This window comes from Typopeltis vanoorti, chromosome 13 (assembly GCF_054136105.1).
Source record: "Typopeltis vanoorti isolate ZY-2024b chromosome 13, IOZ_Tvanoo_1.0, whole genome shotgun sequence".
NCBI classification, from domain to species: Eukaryota; Metazoa; Arthropoda; class Arachnida; order Uropygi; family Thelyphonidae; genus Typopeltis; species Typopeltis vanoorti.
The window spans coordinates 24,920,750-24,944,688 of NC_143561.1; the positions used below are offsets into that span (position 1 = coordinate 24,920,750).

Below are 23,939 nucleotides of genomic sequence, written 5' to 3' on the forward strand. Positions count from 1 at the left end.
CTGAACTGTCTAAAAAAATATTCTCTTCCAAAACATCCTATGTGAATCCATATTTTTGCTTACGTTCAGAAGCTCAATATCACTCGTAAGAAGACATCCTTTCGAACATTCGGTATGTGTTTGGAAGAAACTTTGAAAACTATTGCTGTGAATATGGACATTACTTGCACCAAACTGAGCAGCATTCCTCCTTGGCAGGTTTTTTCACTCCGTCATGCAACTGTGATGTTTTCTGACATACAAGAAGGGTCGTCTGAAAAGTTCTCGGTGTAACAATGAAAAAACGAATTTATAATTTCAAAATTATTTTTTTAACATAATATCCCTTAAGACTAATACATTTATTCCAGTGATGCCCTAGCATCATTATCCCATCCCTGTAGTAGTTCTCAGTAAGATTTACAAAATACCACTCTAAGCTGCAATCACCTCTTGATTCAAAGAAAAACGCTGACCAGCGAGGAAGAGTTTTAGTTTTGGGAAGAGATAGAAGTCAGAGAAATCCAAATCTAGGGAATAGGGTGGATGTTCCAACAATTCATAGTGCAGATCCCTTAGATTTTCCCATTGCCAAAACACTTTTGTGGGCAGGTGCATTGTCCTGATGAAAGATGATTTTTTTTTTTCTTCTGCAAACCGGATCTTTTCTCACAAATTTTTTCATCTAGTCTGGTTAAAAGATCGGAATAATATTCGCCGGTTATTATTTTACTCTTTTCAAGATAATAAACAAAATGCCTTTAGCATCCCAAAACACCGATGCCATGACCTTTCCTTCTGATGGAATCAACTTAGTCTTCTTTGGTGCTGAACAACTGGCTTCTGTCCACTGTTTTGACTGCTGTTTGAATTCTAGTGTGTAATGGTGAATCCAAGTCTCATCCATAGTAAAAAATCGACACACAAAATCAGTTTTATTCTTGTTAAAACGCTCCAAGCACTGTTCAGAGATTTTCACATGAATGCGTTTTTGATCTGCTGTGAGCAAGCACGGCACCCATCTTGCACAAAGCTTTTTTCATATGCAAAATATATCCTACACATATCTTCATGCAAAATATATCCTACACGTTCTTTTGAAATGCCTACAGTCTCAGCAATTTCATGCACTTTGACTCATCGGTCATCCAATACCATATCGTGCACTTGATCAATGATTTCTGGTGTTGTTACACTTTTTGGACGTCCTTTATGTGGATCATCTTCAAGGCTGGCACAGCCACATTTAAACTCAGCAGACAATTTCTTAATTGTCGAAAATGAAGAAGAGTGTCCATAAACTTTTATGAACTTCGAATGAATTTCTTTTAGCGTTAAACCTTCTTTTACTAAGAATTTTATAACCGCACGATACTCGATTTTATCCATTTCAAGGGATACAGATAACATTTTTGCTTCAGACAGCTGTATAAAACAAACTATTTGATAAAATGACTTGCAATTTTACATGGATGCTTATGATAGATGTACCAACTAAGAAAAAAAAAATCTTGCCAACAGTGTTGCCATGTCGAGGCCGAGAACTTTTCAGACCACTCTTGTAGTTACTAAACAGTGATGTGCAGTAAATGGAATGCAACATGCAATGTGAATAAGTGGTCTTTGTCTCCAACAGGATATCTAGTCAGTGGTAAAAGAATGTTGCAATGCAGAAACAAGATCCATAAGTCTCATGTAAATGTCACATTTGTCAATATAGCGAACAAAGTTTCCATCAGATTACTTGTAAACATTAATGTATTCGGTAAATGTTTGACCAAGAAAAATGCAGTTATGAAATAAGTAATGTGTGTTACATTAAGAGCTTCATTTTGACTTCAATCAAACCTATAGCCATGCCATTATATTTATTTATTTTTTTTTTAATATTTCAAGCAAAACAAGACACTGAGATATAACTATATTGCAGTCTTAAATTTTATATTACAGGATCATCTATTTTGCAAGATATAATTAATATTTCTGTACAAAAATTTCTGAATGTTTATCATATGAAAACAGTAAAGCAGTTTTATAGCACGGGGTATAAATTGATAAATCAGATATATACACATTTCTAAGCTTGAAATTTTCATATCAGGCAGTCTGTATAGCGCTTAGCTGATAATGCACATTTCTGTTTAAGTCTGTATTGCCCATAAGAGCAGTCTTTTCATTTTTCAATATCATATGTAACTGCATATGTTGAATTTTCCAGGCATCTGATTGTGGAGTTTTCACTAGCCCAAACACTTGATCAAATAATCCTACACAATCTGAAAATCTATGAATTACTCCACTAACAGTAACTTTAATCAGTCCATGAGGTTCTTGAACACATTTAATACCTCCAGTGCCACTGGTATTTGGGTCAAATATTATTCTTTCATTACAAATAAAATTAATGAGGCAACCTGATACCTTGTCAGCTCCAGTGTAATAATCATTCAATTCTTGACCTCCAGGCATAAGTATTCTTACACGTAAATTACAATCAGGCCAAAAATGATGTGTACCAAAATTTTCAGAGTTATTCAGCATTGGGAAGAACCATGTGACAAACTGGTGACCCATTTCAGCTAACCCATTGTCTGTATTCACTGATCCACCAGGAGATAATTCCTCTTCTTCCATTTCATCATCTAAGGCTGTAACTGTAGCAGGCTCAGTCTTTATACCATCAAGCAGTGACTCTGATTCATCCAATTCATCTTCAAATACAATAGGCTAAGGGAAGAAAATCATTATTAAAATGAATTAAGTTGCTGGTAAGACTATGCTGAAACAATTCTACATAATAACATGTTAGCAGACATCAACTTAAAATATCAAATGAGAATTTATTAGTTTATTAATTTGAAGTAATAGCATTACTTCAAATTCCTCTTTCTTTCTTCTAGAATAAAAATATTTACTCGAATATAATATTTTTCAAACCCCCCCATTCCAATCGATAAAGAGGAACTGCTAAAGTGCTAAAATCAGACTAAGGAAAATGAGATGGAATTGTATATGATCCTCCAAAATGCATCTTAAAAAGATTTTCTCCAAAACAAACTTTTTTCAGAATTTATCTGAGACCTCTGAAGATTTGCTATTATCAAGTGTATATAATGGGGGGCAAAAAAAGACTCAATTACAGTGAAAGAATCCAAAAATTATGCTAATAAAACTCAGAGAGAATAAAAGTTCTATAGATGAAAGTTTTCAATGCTGCTTTAATGTCAAAAGGCATGCACTGACATTACAGCAACATGGTAATAACAAATGGAAAGTGAAGTTTCAGACTGATTATTAGCACATGAGCAAATGGAGAGATAAAGAATAAAGCTAATTACTGGGTTGGTAAAGAAATTTCATCCCATCAGTTAAAAACCTTTCTACTTTTAGTTCTTCTCTTAAAAAAAAAACACCATCTATGTTTAATATGTACAAACCTGTTAAGTGATTTCTAGCAACCATCACAAGTGAAAGTATAAAATAATATTCCTACACTAATACCTTGCTTTAAACAAATTTAGCATTAGTGCTCTCATCATTCTGGCAATACATTCCCCCCATTTACTATTTTGCAAAAATTTGTAAATGGGTAGAAGTCCGTTGTGTGTAAAACACAACTTCTTGTGTTTTACACACAACAGACTATACTCTTGCCTTTCCTATCATCTACTACTATACTCTGTATAATATCTTCTATGTCTGATAGACTCATCTCACCAATTTCTACTCTCAATCACACTACTACTTTGATAACTCTGTAAATCCCATTCCCTCCTCACAACCCAAAACATTCTTATGCACTTGCCTGTAGTGTTTCCTTATCTCCCAGATCTGTGCATGGTAATCTAATCCAGATGTGTTGTAATGAATGCCTTATAATGGCACTATCCCTCCTTATCTGTACTTGTCAAGGTCCTCCTCTCATCATGGCAGCAATTCTTTGAGTGACTTTTACAACTTTGGCGACATATGTTTTCCCCCGAATTTCAATTCCCTCCATTCTCAGCTCAAGTTAAGCAAATCCTTTGAGTCCTTGAGAAACAAAGTATAGCACACTTGGCACAGAGGAGAGATTGAACAAACACTGAACTACCATATCTAGCACCAGTCGATCCAAATCCTCTAACAGCAATAATACCATTTTGGCATTCTCTACCATTATTCTTCACCATGTAGCATCAACAAATAACTATCTCCCTCAAACAATGAACCACATCAATATAAAAATTAAACAGCAGCAATCCAATAACAAAACCATAGTTCATGTCTGTTACCTTCCAAATAATTCAAAATTAAAAGGTGTACCATACTACCTAAAATAAACATTTGCAAGTACCTTTAAAAAATTGAATAGCACATTAAATTTAAAATATTTAATAAAAAAAAAAAAAACAGCAAACAGTAAATGCAAAACAATGGAAATGAATTTGCTTTCGGATCTCAAATTGATATGCAATACCTCCCCTCTTTCTTTCTTAAATCACCTATTTTCTGTCTACTGCTGCATTAAGGCCTACTCCAAATCTTCCATTCATTCATTCATTCCTATCTTGAACCTTTCTATGCCACTGAGTTTCTGTCATCTCTATGGTCTTTCTGTAGCTCTCTTTCCATCTCTAGGATACCATTCTGACATCAACTTTGCCCATTTTTGAGTGTTACTTCTTACAATATGATCTGCTGACTGCCATTTGGATCTTTTAATGGCTGTTATGTCTCTCACCCTAGTCTGAGTTCTGATCCAAGTATTGTGCTTTCCATCCAGAATAGTAATACTGAGTAATGCTCTTTCCATTTTTCTCTGGATAATCCCCAACTTGTTAGTCAAAGTCCATGTTTCATTTCCATATGTCATGACTGGAAGTATACAACTGTCGAATATTTTTCTAATAAACCAGATTGAGATGTTTCCTTTGAGTGCTTCACAAATGCTATCCAACCAAGTTAAATTCTACTTATAATTTCTTCTTTATAGTTACCCTCTACTGTGATCTTTTGTCCTAAGTAAACATAGGCTACTATATCAATTTCGTGATGTTCCATTTGTACTGCTTTTTTGTAATGTATTTATTGTACATTATTTTTGTTTTGTGAAGAACAAAATGAAGAGTGATCTGGACAAATTTAAAAATGGGAAACTGAGCAGAGTTATTTGTTTCTATAGTAAAGGAATTAGTTTAAGTAATCAGAGAGAGCAGCTGACAAATAAAAAGGAGAGATAATTCCTTGTTGCTATAGAGTAGAATAAGAAATGAATAGAAGACATAAAAATCTGAGAAAGCTAATAATAATGGTAAGTACTAGCTGGATTAGTGTTCAGGACATGGACTAATATTAATGTTACAAATTTTCCATACAAAGATATGCAGAAATTCAAATGGAGAGAATAAAATAAACAAGGGAAATAAGAAGTCTTGTTGATCATGTTATTGTTGATACTGATATCTTCAGACTAGTTGTAGGCCTGACTGGCCAAGTGGATGTGGCACTTCTGCTCACCAAACAATTGTGTATAGAGGATCTGAAATAGTAAGTTACCACCATTTAGTCTTGAACAGAGGAAAAATAAATATCACAATAAATAAAAATAAATAAAAAAAATATACAGTAGTGAACAAATTAAACTCCAACTTTACCTAATGATTTATATGTGCTCCCTCTATTCCTAATAGGTTGATTAATTTGCTTAGGCATGGACTCTACCAGTAGAGAACACATTTTTCTTATTTCTGCATTCTCGAAACCATACTTGGATAATGGATATTAAGTAATCATTTGTAACACAATTTAATTCTCCAAGTCTCTTTTTCACTATGGCCCACAAATTTTCTATTGGGTTAATTTCAAGAGAGTTACCTGGCCACTGAAGCAATTAGATGTTGTGATTTTTGAGGAATTCTCACTTTTTTTTTTAATATGTGGCATGGAACGAGAAACTGTTAAGAGTATGAGTTCTTTGTCTTTCTGGATCTGTGAGACCACTCTTTTCTCCAATGTTTTTATGTACTGGTCACTTTTAATCATACCATCAACAGGCACAAGTGATTCTGGACCATCATATGTAAACAACCCCCAGAACATCTTTTTAGCTGGGTGTTTCGGAGCTTGTTGAAGGTGGGCAGGAGAAGTGTTCTCAGCTGCTGATTTGCGAACATAAGATACTCTCTCTCCTTGGACAAAAAAATGGCTCTCATTTAAGAATATGACCTTCATCCACTTCTCAACAGTCCAATCTTAGTACACTTGATACGCTTTGACGTGCTATCATGTCAAAACATTAATCCCAATAGTTGCCAAACAGACAATTTTGGATTCATTTTACTTTTCCTACTGATCTTGAGTAAGTATAGTTTTCCTTTTTTGCCCACATTTTCCTTTTCTGTCAGGAGAAAAAGTATATATACCTGTCTCCCTTAACCTTTTTAAAATCATATTAACAATACTCAAACCAACACCACACCCACTGGCAATTTGTCTTTGAATCATGATGTGTGCTGATAAAATATTTTGTACATATTTTGAATGCTTTCTTGGAGATGTATCCATTTTATAGTTACACAAAATGAATAAAACACTATGAATGTCAACTTGTTTAACTAGTAAAAACGCACAGCACTATTAATAAACATTGTGAAGACAGTTAAAACACACAGCACTCAACCAAAATAGTGAATTAAAACCGAAACTACTGTGAACTGAAACAAAATTTGACAAATTTCGCTTGTTCATATTAATTTTTCTGCTACTGTATATATATTATGAAAAGATTTGAACTCAAGCAGCTTTCAGAGTAAACCGTAGACAAAAATATACAAATATTACTGAAGAAAATGAAAATTTGAAAACAATTAAACAATTAAGAGATTCAATGGCAAAATCTGGCCATGCAACTATTTGTAGTTATCTACAAATAGTTACACAGGAAAGAAGAAAAATCATATTTCTAGCAAGTAAGTCAGCATCTGCCTTCACAGAATACAGAGAAAATTGTAAGGTGAAGGAAGAGACTAGACGACTTCAGGATTAATATTCTAAAATAAGAAGCATAGCAGACAAGAACTGGTTCTTTCAAAGCGATCTGGCCCCACGGTTAGCCAAGTGGCTATGCACTTCACAACTATATGCCTGGGAAGGGAGTGTCCTGGCTTCGATTCCTGTCGTTGACGTGAGGAGCTTAGGATCTTTCTCAGACATAGCTAAGTTAGCTGGTCATAGGCGTGGACAGAAGAGATTTTTTTCTCCCAGTTTAACGGGAGTTTTCCATCCCGAAAGCAGGCAAACCAGCCTTCAGAACTCAATGCTTCTACAGACATAGGATACACTGGGAGGCATAGGGCTAACTACTTTACCCTTGTGTACGGTTGCGGTTAAATGAATAGAAAACCCTCGACACTGCAAGGAAAAAGAGAGAAAAGGGAAGCAGCAGCATAGCATGGAGTGCACTCCATGGAGGTGTCATGCACTGACAATAATGATAATAACAAATATCAATTCTGGTGATTGTTGAAAAATATTAGGAATGGGAAATAGTACTGTAAAATGAATCAGGGAATGTAAAGATTACAAAAAAGTGAAGAGAGGAATGTTGTGAATGTATGACAGTATACTGGAAGGCAAATACAGTCAAAGATGCTGGCCTGACTGAAAATGGATAGCACTGTCACTCTCAGCCACAAGCTGTGGCTTCAAATCTACTGAAACATCGATCTTCGTTTCAGTCTTAGGTAGTAGATGATTTTGGTCACCTGGTTTGAGACCACCACTGTTTACTAGAGGCCAGAATGGCCTTGGTTTGGTCCAAGTAGTTAGTATCTGCTCTCCAACCAAACCAACAGACATGATAGTTTGAATCTATATAGGCATAGGTGGGAAATGGATTTCAATGCCCAAGGGCCTGCCCAGAGTATGCATGCACTATAGATTCACAGATTTGCTTAGTCCTTTCATGGGTGGAGAAAAAAAAAAATTAAGCACATTGTGTCAGCTATTCAGACACAATGTGCTTAATGAAGATGGAAAATTAAATGTGGAAACAGACAACAGAATTAGCAAAGTTAGTAAGACATGAAGTCTGATGAATAAATTTATATGACATAAGACAAAAATTCACTAAAACACCAAACTTGCACCAATTAAGAGTATAAGACAAGTTTTACTTACAGTCTGCAACTGAGAAGCAAAACAGTTGACTGAAGACTAGAAAACACAGATATGAGAGTTCTGAGAAAAAAATTAAAAGAGTAAACAGAGGGCATCAATGTCATTAGCATTCAAGAATGTGTGACAATATTAATCTAAAGTGTTATGGTCACTTAACCTCTACTGGCCGAGGTGGATGAAATAGTGAGACCAACTTGCACTTCTCATCCATGTTATTCAATGTGTTAGAGAATCGTATCCAGCTTTATCTGGACATATATATATATATATATATATATATGTCCTGGCCAGTTGGGGTGTTAAACAGAATGGAGGGAAAGCTTGCAACAGGTTTCATATCAGAATGGCATGAAAGAGACTCACAGAAAGACTAAAATATATGAAAAGTGATAATGTTAGAACTTTAGAAGGATGAAATGTAGTATTATCATAGTATCCTGCACATGCCCTAAGGACACATACAATTATGTCTGATGAATTACAATAATGCACTGAGCATAATTGCAATATTAATATGTTCCATGCTTATTTTCTCACACCGATTCTCTTACTTTTGGTTTATTAAGTAGCACATATTAACCCGGCATTAGTAAGGTGGAGTGTCACAGATCCCAAAGATTTTAAATTGACTATATTTTTAACAACACGTGGCAGTGAGTCATTCCTCAGTATAGCTTCCCCTCCTGTAACCCGCTACTCGATGCCATAGACAAAAGCTGTTGCTTGCATGCAAGTTTAGTGTGCAGAGGTGTAAAGTGTGCTGGGGTCCTGCAGACCCCACCTTACCAAAAGTGCGACTATATTTACTTCTGAAACGCAAGTTTTTTTCACGTATATTCTACTAAAATATTATCGTTACTGCTGTGACTTCTATATTTTTACATACCAACTATAAGCAAATACGTTTTGTAAATATTTAGATGGTATTTTGAGAACAATATCTTTTTATACCAGGTGAGTTATGAGCAGGAAGAACAGAGGTTACGTCAATTTATAGAGCTAAAAGTAAAAATAAAGATGTTTAATTAAGTATTTTTGGGTAATAAAAATTTAATTTTGTGGATCTGTGTTTTTATTCTGTAAAATTACAGGACACTTAAACAATATGTAATCTAATATTGATTAAAAAGATATGGATTTCTATAATACACTACATTATTTGAGTGGGTCTGTGGGACCCCACCTTACCACTTTTGTTACATTTTCCCACCTCACCAACGGTGGGATAAATATGTGCTGCTACTTCATCAAATTCCTAACATGTATTTTCAAGGGGTGTACAGGATATGATAGTACTACATGAAAAACTTACATCATTACTAACTTCCTATCCACAATTTTCCTCCAAATCAATCTGTTACCTGTCAAGACTCCAACATTATCAGACCTTATATTTCTCTTCTAAGGCACTTTTTACTGTATCTATCCATCTATATCTTGGTCAAGTGTTCTCTGCCAACCTGGCAGAGAACACTTGTTTTGCTAATTTGGAGTGATTTAAATGAACAGCAATAATGCTACTTGCATCACTAGTACCATAAGAAATGTATTTTGGTCTTCGTGTAACATGATAGCCATTACTTCTGAACTTTAATAAACATTAAAATGGTTCAACAATTTTTTTTTTCTTAGATCTTAAATACTAAGCTTCATCAAAGCTGACTCATCCATTCTTGAGGTCATTAATGCAGGTGGACAGACATGAAGAAACTAATAGGCCATTTGCTTGTGATGACCACACTGAAAATTAGTCGTGGTTAACTTGCCTCTAATAAAATTATAACTGTTTACTAGCAATTACTAAACAAAGAGAAGCAATATCAATGATCATCTGATTCAATGGAGACAAAAAAAGATATAAGAAGAAGATGAGAAAAGAATATAATTCACAGAAAAAAGCATATCCTCTGTATGTGCACGGACAGGTTATAAAACACTTTAGGGTTAAATATGAAAGCAATTCTAGTCATGATAAATGTATATCATGTGGGTAAATTGTACAATGAGAAAGTTGCAGGTTTGGCACAATGAAACATCAAATAGTTTACCTGATTAGAAACCACAAACTTTTATAACATCATCTAAGCACAGAAAGGGAAAGTCCAAAATGATATTTGGATTTTCTTCTCCATAACCATTGTCTTCTAGCAGACTAAACTATATTTCATTTTTAACTGTTATTTTACGTAATAAAAAACATTAAAACTAAAGTACAGCAATAATACCTAATGGGCAGCAGATTTAAGATTACAAAGAAAATTCGTTTTATGTATATTTTTACCTCATTAACATCTGCAGACTTCCAATATTTCAAACATGTAGAAATAATTTCTGATTTCTCTGTTGTTACTGGCACTGCAATTCCTTCGCTGTTCAAATACTGAAATATGATAGCTTTTTTTATTTTACGTCTCTGAAGCAACTGTGATGGCTTTTCTGTATACATTAATATGGCCTTTATTGCTTCTAAAGAGATTTATTAAACAAAAAAATACTTCAAATGAATATTATACTGACAGGAAAATATGCAATAAATATTTCACAAAAAATCATTTTATATGATGTAATATAACAACTAATATTCGAGGATACATAGTGGTTGGTCGGCGAATTTAGTGCTCCAAGTTGGTGATTTTTGTCTGTTTTTATTGTTTTTTCCTTTAGAATAGAAAATTAGTGTTTTATAGTATATTAGTGTAGACTTTAGTGTTTTATAATGTATTCAGTATTTGATCATATATTTTTATTAAAATATTTTAATATTTAGTATACGTTTAAAATGGCGCCCAAAAAAGGGCAAGAAAGGTAATGCTAAAAAAAATGAATTAACCACCAAAATAGCAAAGTTGAAGCTGATCAGAGAGCAACGTGGGAATTGCAAAAAGTTGAGAGATGTTTAAATGAGCATAGGGAGAAAAAGAAAAATGAACAGGAAAATAAGAAACAACAAAGCAAGGAAACAGGTAAGTCAGGAAATAATGAAAATCAGGTAAGTGACGTTATTAGTAAAAAGAAAGAAGTTATTTGGTATGGCAACTCTATAATAAAACATGGTATAGATGAGAGTTATAATATAACATCAAGTTTTCCTAGAACGAAAATTAAAAATGTAATGCTGTTGTGTCCCATTTTATGATTTTTATTCTATTTTATGATTTCCGCTTATCTATGTTCTACTATTATCTATGCTCGAGATATCACCAAAAATTTTGCTAATACTTAAATTATTTCTCCCCTTAGTACCCCTAATATTTGTATTTATACTGCGCCTTTTGGGATATTTAGTTTAAGATATTATATACAAAAACAAGGAGAATGAACTCAAATATGTCTGAAAGTGAAACAATGTTGCAGTCGTGACACTTTATCCCGTTTCTTAACATTCATTTCCCACGTGATTAGGTTCATATTTTTCAAATGGTGCATTGGACAGCAATTTCAGACAACTGTTTTATCATTGGACAAAAGTTTATTAAATTCCTTAACATGGTACAATTCAATTTTTGTGATTACTCAATTTTATGCTAAACTAAATACTTACAAACTAACATTAGCTTATCACAAGTAATTAGGCTATGATCCCCTAAAATGGGTATTACGATCATGCCACCATAACAATTCAACACATAAATTCATTTGACATGGACAAATAAGATTAATTCACACTATTTAACTATTCAAACTTAAGTAGATTAACTAAACCTTTTACTGCACTAACACACAACTATGACATTTTAACTTTCCTATACGTTACAATAGACATGCAAAATTTTCAGGACACTTAATTATTCACATAACATTAACACTAGCCAGCTTACTTTTAATATATTCTGTCAGATACTAAAGTCCTAATATAAATTTTCCTTGGTCACTTCAACAGTTCCGTATTAGAATAATGATACCTATTACAGACAAATTTTAGTTAACATTAGATATATTTTACAGTACCTTTCTTTCTTGAGTTTTTCATATGGGCCTTTACCTTTTTCTGATTGAACTAGTTTGGTATAACCTCTCCGATAATCTGTTTCTCCTACGTTCCTTTTGGAATTGAACTTTGCTTACGTGGTCTTAACCTCTCGTAACTTGGGACACACTTTGAATCATCTATATAATGGCTGTACAATTCGCGACATGGATATCGATATCTTTACAGCTTTCCCTTTCTCGTGGTTGTCACTGAAGTTGAAACACAAAGAATATGTTTCCTTTTCTTTGACTCTATGGCATTCTTCGCTTCTTACATAGGAAATCCGGAGCGAAATCCCACTCACTTTTGTTTCCATTTTGTTACGACGGAGGTATAACCCCAATCTCCACTCAGGAAAACTGCGTGAAACCTATGCCACGGAGCTTGTAGAGAACTCCTCGGGAACAGAACCAAAACAAAAACCAAAAAGCCTCGTGGGGGGGGGGGGGGGTTTCCAACCCTTTTATACTTGCTCTCCTAACGGCACCCTCTTTAACTTCTTTTCTCCGCCCCTACTTGTTTTTACTTCACCGACTAATTAGGGTGGCGTTTTTTTTCCTGCCAAACGTCCTTTGGTCGGCGAGCCAAACAATGTCTCAATCCGAGAATCGGCCCTGAGCGATAGTCTGTTGTTTTTCTTCCGCTAGCGTCTAACTTAATCCCCTTTCCAAAATTTTTCTATGAATTCACTTAATATTTTAATCTCTAGCCTCTCACATACCATCTCTTATGACTAATCCTTTTCTGTCTTATTTAGTTAAATTTTCTCTTTTAAATCATATCACAATATTAATATATTCTTTCTTTTGTTAGTTAGTTTAACAAACACCTTTATTTTTTATATATTTTATTGGATGCAAGAATCTTTCTTTTTCTTTTAATTAATTCAACTATTATCTTTTATGCAGGGTTTTTAATTTATTTTATTTATTCTTCATGTTACACCATGATAGCTGAGAATTCTACATTCTTAAGATATTAGGTGTAACAATGCAAGTAATTCAAAAACAGAAAAGAAAAGTAAACAAAATCGTAGTTGTAGTAGGTATGAACAATTTAACTGGGGATAAGTTCATTATGAGAGAGGACATGAAAGGGTTGCTGGAAGAGGCGAGAGTGAAGAGTGAGAAAGTGAAAATTGTTAGCATTTTACCTTGCTATGATAAAAATGAATTAAAAAGAAGGGCTATGATGGCAAACGATTCGATGCATAGGCTATGTAGAAGGAATGGATGCGAGTTTTTAGATGTGTGGAGTGAGTCTGAGGGAAGATTGGATTTGTATAAGAGGGACAGCCTACACCTGAATACCTTTGGTATCAGGAGTCTGGAAAAACTAATAACTGGTATGAGACCTAACACAGAGAGTCAGAGAAACTAAATTATAAAGGAAGGAATGGTGTGAATGTGAGTGTAAGAGTGACAATGGTATATAACTGTGTTAATGACAGGAATGGGCTTTGTGATGGAAATATTGACGAGGAAAACAATTTCGGGTTTGTGTTTGTCCGGTTCGAACCCATCACGTGTGCAAAGATGTCTACATGTGTAAGGCATTAGGAAAGAATAGAGATCTGCAAGTTGTCCAACTGTGTCAGGCAGACTGCAAACAAAAGTATAAACAAAACTGAATACAAAACAACATGCAGGTAGATTATCATGTCTGTACACGAATGCTAGGAGTATCAGAAACAAAGGGAAAGAGTTTGTTGCGAACCTCAGATTGTAGGAATTAGTGAGACCTGGCTATCAGAATCAGACCTACTAACTGGTATCGAGTGTCATGGGTACAATATTTTTAGGAAGGATAGAGTGGATAGAAGAGGAGGGGGATGTGTGCTAATGAGATTGGATGACTTAAATCCAGTTAGAGTTGAGACCTATGAATGTAGTAATATTACTAACAATATTTCATGTGGCAGTGAGTTTGAAGCCATCTGGTGTGAGGTGGAATCTAACAAGACCAATTACATAGAGGGGTGTTGTTACAGACCTGGTGGATTGGTTACTGGTGATGAAGAAATGCATCACCAAATAGAAAAGGTGAGCGTGTAAAGAGTAATCATAATGGGAGACTTTAATTATCCAAATATTGATTGGGTAGCATTAGAATCTCATAAGAAGAATGAAAATGCATTTATTGAGCTTTTGCAGGACAGCTTGCTCAAGCAGCATGTGACAGAAGGAACTCGAGGTCAAAGAGTGTTAGATTAGATTATAGCGTCAGAGGGCGTTTCAGTCAAAGACGTAACTATTCTGCTCCAGTTGATGACAGTGATCATGTGGTACTCACTTGGAAAGTGACCAAGCTGAGGAGTATACTGAGTTCAGTGGAATGGGATCGGTTGCTGGATGGAAAGAATATTGACAGTGCACGGGAAGCATTTAAACAATACTTAAATGATGCGATATCAGAATGTGTCCCGAGAGTTCGAAGCATAAATAGAGTAAGAGTCAAATGAATGTGTAATCTTATTAGTACGGAAAGTAAAGTCTGATTATGAAAAGAAACTGGCTCTGCGTGCTAAAGACAACCCACAAGAATTCTATCGATATGCTGCAAGTAAGAGAAAGAATGAATATGAAAGAATAACTCTTCTAAATCCAGATGGCACGAGGATTACAGATGCTAATTTCTGGAGTCTTGTTTTGATTTTCCTATCCTTGCATACATCTTCCAACATACGTTCTGTTCAATCAGCATTTTATTCAGATTTTCCCATTAGGAATCTATGGCTTGGCCCTCATTTTCAAATTTTTCCACTTTTCTTTATAGATTTTTTTTTAACATGAATCACATCATGAAATGTAAACCTGTAGCATATTAGTACTGTGGGTGACTAAGGGTTAATAATCCAGAACTCTGCTCTACAGACTAAACATGGAATTGTGCAAGCCACTTCAGATCTCCAATAAGCAGGGTGATGCTGAAATGGAATTCATCTACCACTGCCAAAATATTTGCATATGTGAGTATACAGTTCAGATCTGAAAGCTGTTACACTGATCTAAAATTTTATCGTATTTTCCTATTAAGCATCTTTCTCATTTTCATTTTGATCAAAAAAAGATGATCACTTCCTTTTTCACATCCCCTGTATACAGTTGTATTCTGAACCACCGTGAAGATTTCAATAGCAACATAATTAGTAGGGCTGTTCATATTCTAACAAAAAATAAGATATTATTAGCAGCTTTTTTTTTTCCAAGGCAATACTAATCAGCGTTTCATTTTGTACTATGCTATTTATCAAAAAGTTTTCTTCTTCATAACTGGTTTTCCTTTTTTTCTTAGGTCAGTTCCCCTCTTGAATGAATGAAAGAATTCTATTGGTACTTTGTGGGATCACAAGCAAAAATAATTTGCAATTTCTCATTTTCAAAGTTGGTGTCACATCACTACTAGAAATTATCCCTCATTTAAGAAGTTCCTGTTTAGTGGAGAATACTATAGCTACTTTTACTTAATTACCACCACGTGAATTAAGTAAAACACTGATTAAGTAAAAGAAACTGACTAGTTTAACACTCTCACTATAGTGAATGTAGGGATCAGAATATTGTTATAACAGTAACTGTCATTTTGTTACTGTGAGTCTACTATAACATTGTTGATATAATGTTGGCTCTACACATCTCATATCATAAGCAAAGGATTCACTAATCTGAATAAGAAATTCTGAATAATAATTAATAATATGAAATACCACAAAGCAATCTAGAACAGAAATGAAGACACTACCATAGTAAATGGGATAGTTTCCATAAATTCATAATAGCATTTTTTGTAGCAATATATTGCTTTCTACAGCACCACCAAATGTTCTATTTCCAACATAACTCTCAAATCCATAAGTTAGGTCAGTCTTAAAAATTTTCCAAAAAAACAGCATTTAAAACACTTTACTAAAAATGGATTACAAAAAAACATTAAAAAGTCCTATCATATCATTTAAAGCAGAGCTTCTCAAACTTTTTTTTTTCTGACCACAACCACAATAAGAAATACATTTTACATCGCAACCCAGTACACACACTAAACTGAAAAGCTTCACTACACAATACATCCCCTTACTACGTATAATAAATTAAAACAAAAACTTAACAAAGTTATCAAATATGATTTTCTTAACATTTAAATACAACATAAAAAGTAAAAAATATATAATCAAATTCCTGAGATATATATATTCATTTTTATATAAACTGACTAAAAATCCGAGAACTATAACAAATTGAGATTTATTTGAAACGCAACATGTTATGTCGGGATCAACTTCATCAGGTGTTAAGAACATAGAAAGCTATTAAAAGACACTGAAAAAAACATTGACACTCTAAAGTTATACAATTATAAAGCTATAATATTTGACTGTAAATTACAGTTATTATGAACTTGAGCTATAGTCCATGTTAAAGTTCTATTGTTGTACATTTGTGCATGCGTGGAACCACGAGATCTCCAGTATCTGACAGTAGAGCTGAAAAGAGTCAGGCAAATTATAGCTGAGATTATTGTTCATATGAAGAGGGTCAAAGGTGATTTCTTTTGACTCAACAATGCGGCGTTCTACCTTATCGTGGCAAATGTGTAGGATTGAAGTTGTTGTCCAATTTACTTCATGTTGGCGGCTTTCGTTGTTCGTGTTTATTGAAAACAGGACATGGCCTGATAGGGCAGTAGCTCTGGTTCTCTTGTAAGCAATGTCTCTCTGGTGTTCCTCGAGACGTAGGAGGATAGATTTCTCCGTTTGGCCATAGTAAGGTTTTCCGCACTCACATGTGATTTTGTATACGCCTGAAATTGTAAAAAAGGTTGTGAGATTGTTTATAGTTGCTGAAACTTGATCTTATTTTATGAAGAGTCGAGAAGCACATTTGTATGTTGAATTTCTTTAAGATTCTACTCAGTTTTTTGGATAGTGTGCTGATATATGGCAAGGAGATATAACCTTTGGAGTGGTCCTGTGTCTCTACGTTGACGGTGGGATAATTGTTTGTTAATACTTTTTAAAGAGTAGCCATTGCTTTTAAAGGTCCATTTAAGATGTTCTAGTTCTTTTTTTAGTTCTTCATCTGACAGTACAAATCTTGCACGATTCGCAAGAGTTGATATAATACCCAACTTTTGCTCTGGATGGTGATGTGAGGACGCATGCAAATATCTGTCCGTGTGTGTTGGCTTTCTAAATATAGAGACTTTTATTGATTCAAGCGTCTTGGTGAGTTTAACATCTAGGAAACAGAGGGAACTATTTTCTTCAATCTCCATGGTCAATTTGATATCCTGATGGAGGTTGTTTAAGTGGTTGAGAAACCTGTGAAGATTCTCAATACCATGTTCCCATATGAGGAATATATCGTCCACATATCTAAGCCAAATTCTTGGTTTTAAACTAAAAGAGGAGATTTCCTTTTGTTCAAAATCCTTGAAAAAAATGTTGGAGATTGAAGACAAAATCAAGGCTATATGGTCTCCCTAAGGTACATAAAGAAAACTATCCACTGATACCTATAGTAGACAGCATTGACTCACCTACCTACAGGTTATCTAAATATCTAGCGTCATCGTTAAAAGCTTATGCGGGAAAATCTTCTTCTTATATTATAAACTCAACAGATTTTGTCTCTAAAATCAAAGACTTAAAACTCAAATCTTCTGACATCATGGTGAGCTTTATGTGGTAGCACTCTTTACCAACATTCCGACACAAGAAGTTCTCCATATTTTAAAGAACAAGATTTCAAATAAAATGTTCTCTCTACTATCTCACTGTGCAAACTCTGGCTATTTTGAATTCGAAGGTAAACTTTATGAAGGTCAAAGGATTAGCTATGGGAAGCCCCCTCTCTCTCCTATATTAGCCAACATTTTTTTCGAGGATTTTGAACAAAAGGAAATCTCCTCTTTTAGTTTAAAACCAAGAATTTCGCTTAGATATGTGGACGATATATTCCTCATATGGGAACATGGTATTGAGAAACACGAACGAAAGCCGCCAACATGAAGTAAATTGGACAACTTCAAGCCTACACATTTGCCATGATGAGGTAGAACGCCGCATTGTAGAGTCAAAAGAAATCACCTTGGACCCTCTTCATATGAACAATAATCTCAGCTACAATTTGCCTGACTCTTTCAGCTCTACTACCAGATACTGGATATCTCGTGGTTCCACACAAGCACAAGTGTACAACAATAGAACTTTAACACGGACTATAGCTCAAGTTCATAATAACTGTAATTTACAGTTGAATATTATAGCTTTATAATTGTATAGCTTTAGAGTGTCTCAATGTTTTTTTCAGTGTCTTTTAATAGCTTTCTATGTTAAGTTAAAGGGAGATGGTAAATCCCGTTTTATTTTATAGCCGGGTACGAAACTCGGATTAAAATCCATCGAATCCATAGAGTTTCATGCCGAAAAAACTATCGGCGAGCCCAAGTGTAAGTGATCACTTGGGTAGTACAACACCAGGGCAACTCCAAGCAAAGGTGGAGCAAGCTCCGTCACTGGTTTCAACCTTTTTTGAGGTCTCATCAGCGAGTAGGTAGACCTGGAATAACAAGGTTTTAAGTGAACCGAACTTACACATACCTCTGCTACGAGCCTTTTACTCGCCGGTAAAATAGCCTTTTGGCTTATTATAGTAGTAATAACAATATAGGAGTACACCAGTTCAGCAATTCTATAGTAGAGATATATGTAAGTTCGGTTCACTTAAAATCTTGTTATTCCCGGTCTACCTACTCACTGATGAGACCTCAAAAAAGGTTGAAACCGGTCTGGGTAGTGACCTCTTCTTATAATGTAAAACAATATATATACATCTCTTAGGAGCTGTGTTTTACATTATGAGAGAATATTAAGGTTAGTGACGGAGCTTGCTCCACCTTTGCTTAGAGTTGCCCTGGTGTTGTACTACCCAAGTGATCACTTACACTTGGGCTCGCCGATAGTTTTTTCGGCATGAAACTCTATGGATTTCGATCCGAGTTTCGTACTCGGCTATAAAATAAAACGGGATTTACCATCTCCCTTTAACTTATGTCACCGGTAAAATAGCCTTTTGGCTTATTATAGCTTTCTATGTTCTTAACGCCTGATGAAGTCGATCCGACGAAACATGTTGCGTTTCAAATAAATCCCAATTTGTTATAATTCTCGTATTTTTAGTCAGTTTATATAAAAATGAACATATCCCAACTCCGAGTTAATATTAGTAGTCATCATATATATATATATATATATATATATATATATATATATATATATATATATGCATCCTTACATGGAGTGTACAAGATAATTACAATAATATTATATGAAAAAGTTACCATTAGTAACTTCCGATCAACAATTTTCCTCCAAATTAATCTGTTATGTCAAGATTCCAATATTACATTTTATATTTCTGGATCTTTTCCCTGCCAACTTAGCAAAGAACACTTGTTTTGCTAATCTTTCCTATCTCATTCTGTTTAAGTGACCAAACCACCGGAGATTAGCTTTACTAGCACATTCTTGAATGCTAACAATGGCAAATTCTTTCCTAATATCCTCATTTTTAAAGTGATACTGCCATTGATACCTTCTGTTCACTCAATTGATCTTTCTCAGAACTCTGATATCAGAGGTCTCCTGTCTTTGATTATGTGTTTTATTTCTAGTCCAGCTCTCAGATCCATAAATTAAAATTGGTTTGAACACTATGTTGTATGCAGCTAATTTAGTGTTTTGACTAATTTCTTTCTTATTTCATATAAATTTATTCAACTGACTTCCGATCCTAACAACTTTACTAATTTTGTCTATTTCCATATTTAATTGACCATCTTCACTAAAAATTTTGCCTAAATAATTTAAATGTTTTACTTGCTCTATAGGTTCACCATTCAGGAAACAGTTGATATTTTCAATATCTGTCTTTTATTATTATTTTTACATTACATTACAGGTAACTCCAAGGAGTCCTTAGACTCATCGAGGAAGGGAGGCCCTAAACATCATATCAAGAACAACTATTCAGCATTCGCACAGTATCTATCATACTTTGCTTTGAACTCATTTACAGTCAAGGCACCCACAACAAACTCTGGCAGCTTATTCCACTAATTCACCACTCAAGTAAAAAACCTAGTTCTAACACCCTTAATAACTACACTCTTGCTCAGTTTCCATGGATGTCCCCTAGTTCTCCCATCACCAGATCTGTTCTGAAAAATTTTCTCTGAATTAATCTCGTAAAAACCCTTCAGTAATTTGAATGTCTCAATCATATCACTCCTTTTTCTGCCTATCAACCAATTTCTGTAACCCACAGATCTTCAACCTGTTCTCATAAGGTTCATTCCATAGACCAGCTATCATCTTGGTCACTCGCCTCTGGATCCTCTCTACTTCCTCCCCGCCAAGAAGAAACCCAGGGGCCTAGATCTGGGCACAGCATCAAGATGGGGGTCTTATCAAGGCTCGATAAAGAGGAACAATAATTGTCTTATCTCTGCTCGTCAAAGTATTCTTCAGTAACAAAGTGATCTGATGAGCTGATTTAGCCAATTTTGCTATGTGTCCCCTAAACTTCAACTCCCTATCCACCAACACACCCAAATCTCTGGCTTCGTTAACCTCCTGGAGTACAGTTCCAGTGTGATATACTGCTGCTAATTTCTCCACCCAAAAATGCATAACCTTACACTTTGCTACATTAACTGACATCCATTCTCATTAGCCCAGACTGTCAATCTATCCAAACCATCTTGCAAAAATTGGACATCATGTGCATTCACTATTGCTCTACCCAATCATCAGCAAATAAATGAACAGTTTCTCTCAGATCCTTTCCCATATCATTAATGAACAAATTAAATAGCAGTGGTCCAAGAATTCCATGTGGTATCCTGTCAAAGATCTTAGCAAAGTCCAGCAGTATCACTGTAAATCCATTACCGTTATCCAGTTCAGCCATCACTGTATTATAAAACTTGAGCAAGTTACTGAAGCATGATCTACCCTTCACAAAATCATGCTGTCCTCCATACAGTATCCGATTTTCATCTATCCATTCCTGTATTTTGCTTGACTAATGTCTCCAAAATTTGACAACAATTCCTGATATGCTGATCGGTCGGTAATTTGCAACAACAGTCTTGGAACCTTCTTTATGCAATGGAACTATTTTCCCCTCTTTCCACCCCCCCCCCTCGGGACTAACCCAGAGCTGAGACTTAAATTAAACAATATAGTCAAGGGAACTGATAATTCCTTTGCCGCTTCACGTAAGACTCGAGCTGGTAAACCATCCAATCCCACAGATGTGTTTACAATAAGGTTCTGTAATATACTATTCACCTCCATTTCTTTCACTTCAATTCCTGTATCAGTCATTCGTTCTCTCATTCTTGCAATATCATAGCCTGGATGATATACTCTTGCAAAGTGTTCACTTAGTAATTCTACTATTTCAGCTGATTCAGTTACCTCCCTGCCATCAGCATTCCTTAGAATCATTTTGCAGTAAAGTATACATTTTTTCTTTTACTTGCAGCATATCGAAAGAACTGTTTGGGATTCACTTTAGCTTGCATTGCTAATTTCAAAATCTGCTTTTGCATTTCTTACCACACTAGTTACTCTTCTGGCCTGTGCTTTGCGCTGTTCATGTGCCTGCAGGTCACCTTTCTCCTTAAATTTCATCCACAATTGTTTCTTTTTTTGCAGCTCAAGCTTAATGGTGTTATTCATCCATTTAACTCCACTTGATTTACTCTCTGTATTCTAGGTATGCAGTCAGCAAATTACCTCCCTCAAACACTCCTTAACCACTTCCCATGCACTATCATTGCTGATATTGCAATTATCTGTCATGCACTTTATTGCTGATATTCTGACCAAATTTATCACAACAGTTACTCAATTGAATAAGGGAATCTTGCAGACTTGTACCAATTTATTTATAAGTATGACATCTTTTTATCAGATTTAATACCACTTTCTTACATAATGTGATCCATATAGATAATGAATAACAATGAATATAATGTGTACCCTTGTCACATACCTGATTTTACCTCAAACCATCTTCCTATACCTCATTCAATTCTAACTGCTGACTTAAATAGTGACTATGTACTGCTTGATATAACATCCCATTTACACCATATAACTGTAGCATTTTAAAGAGCTTTCTTCTTAGCACCATGTCATATGCCTTTTCCAGATTGCCAATATTTCTCAACTATTTATATTAAAGTGAAAATCTGATCCTGACAACCTCTATTTGGCCTTAATCCAGTTTGTTTTACACCAAGCTTCCTTTCCACAATTTTTCTTAGCCATTTCTCAAGTATACTTCCATAGATCCTACCAGGAACACTCGGTAGGGAAATTCCTCTAATTTTCACATTGAGCTTTATTTTTTTTTTTTAACAGATGGGTACAATGAGCACTCTGCTCAAATCATCTGGAATTTGATCCTCTGACCAGACCAACTGAATTATGCAATGCAGCCACCGTAAAACCACTATATTTCCATATTTGAGAATTGATGGCAGAATTTATCTCCAGCTGTCTTTCCACATTTTAGATTTTGGATGACTTTTTCAACTTCAAGTATGAATATGTATTCCTGTTGAGAGTTTTCCACAATCATGCTGACACTGCTTGTTCCATTTGGAAGTCTTTCAAATTACTCCAGACATCTAGAATATCTTTATCTTCAGTTTTCATGTTACCTTTATCACCTCTGATTCCTTTTACAGTACTACTTTTTCCTCCATTTCTAAGCTTTTTCAATAGCCTCCAGAATATTTTGCCACCTTTCTGATATTTATTTTACATGTTCTTACCAAAGTCTTACCATGACTTTTGTTCAGCTAGTTTTACACAGTGCTTTGCTTTACTTTCTTAATTTTTCTCTGTATTCTTTAAGAGTACAAGATGACTTACTTGCCAGGAACTTCTGATATGCTTTCTTCTTCTTCTTCTCCTTCATTGCCTCTGGAGTTTTGATTTTTTCTATCCTTACAGATAACCTCACCACATGCCTCTTGGTTGAATCAATCATTGTTTTCTTCAGGATTTGCCATGGAATCTCCAAGGTTTGGTTCTTGTTTTCAAATTCTTTCATTTTTTCTTCAATGATAACATGTGTATATTGGAGTCTACAGTTCACCTCTGAAAGCTTTCTTTCTCTTCTTTTTAATGTGAAATTCAATTGTATCCTGCTCAGAACTAAATGGTGATCCCTTCCCATTTCAAATTCTCTATATACTCTTGTGTCCTGAACTAGTGAGAAAATATCACTATCAGCTATAACATAGTCCAGCGCTTCCCAAACTGTGGGCCGCGGCCCCCTTGGGGGCCGTAGGCTTTGTTGAGGGGGGCCGCGAAATAATGAAAGCAAATTTAAAATGTTTTAAGACTAACTAGATTTTTTTATTTAAAAAAAAACGTATTTAACTTTTATTATTTATTTATTTTTTTTGTTATTTTTTATATTTTAATGGAAAAATTCACACATTGGTGTTGGTTCACAAACTTTGCTTCCTGTGTATTTCGGCTCTTAATGAATATTAGTAAATATTGCTTATTCATGTTTCATTTCAAAGCATTGGTTAATTGTATTTACTTCGAATGCTCTCCAGGGAAGCTCCAAATCTTCCTGTCCCTTTCATCACGCGTTCGTAATCAGGGACTGTTGATATTAACTTTATATACATATCAAAACTTGTTTTATATTATCACTCTCATCCGAGCTAGTTTTCTGTTACCAATAAAAGTTTCGCATATACTTCACACATGAAAAAAAGCTTAAACAAGTTCATGTGA

The 23,939-nt window shown here is 34.7% G+C and overlaps 1 protein-coding gene across 1 annotated transcript in view; it reads right to left on the bottom strand.

The window, feature by feature from the left end:
* Window positions 1-1,832: 1,832 nt before the first annotated feature.
* The window catches only part of LOC150099994 (uncharacterized protein C3orf38 homolog), a 34,172-nt gene continuing 12,065 nt past the window's right edge, over window positions 1,833-23,939 (bottom strand). Inside the window, exons 3-4 of the mRNA XM_090402897.1 lie at window positions 10,421-10,605; window positions 1,833-2,706 (exon numbers count right to left, since the gene is read on the bottom strand). Of these exons, the coding sequence (XP_090259023.1) occupies window positions 2,077-2,706; window positions 10,421-10,605 (815 nt within the window). The 3' untranslated portion in view covers window positions 1,833-2,076. The remainder of the gene's footprint in view (window positions 2,707-10,420; window positions 10,606-23,939) is intronic.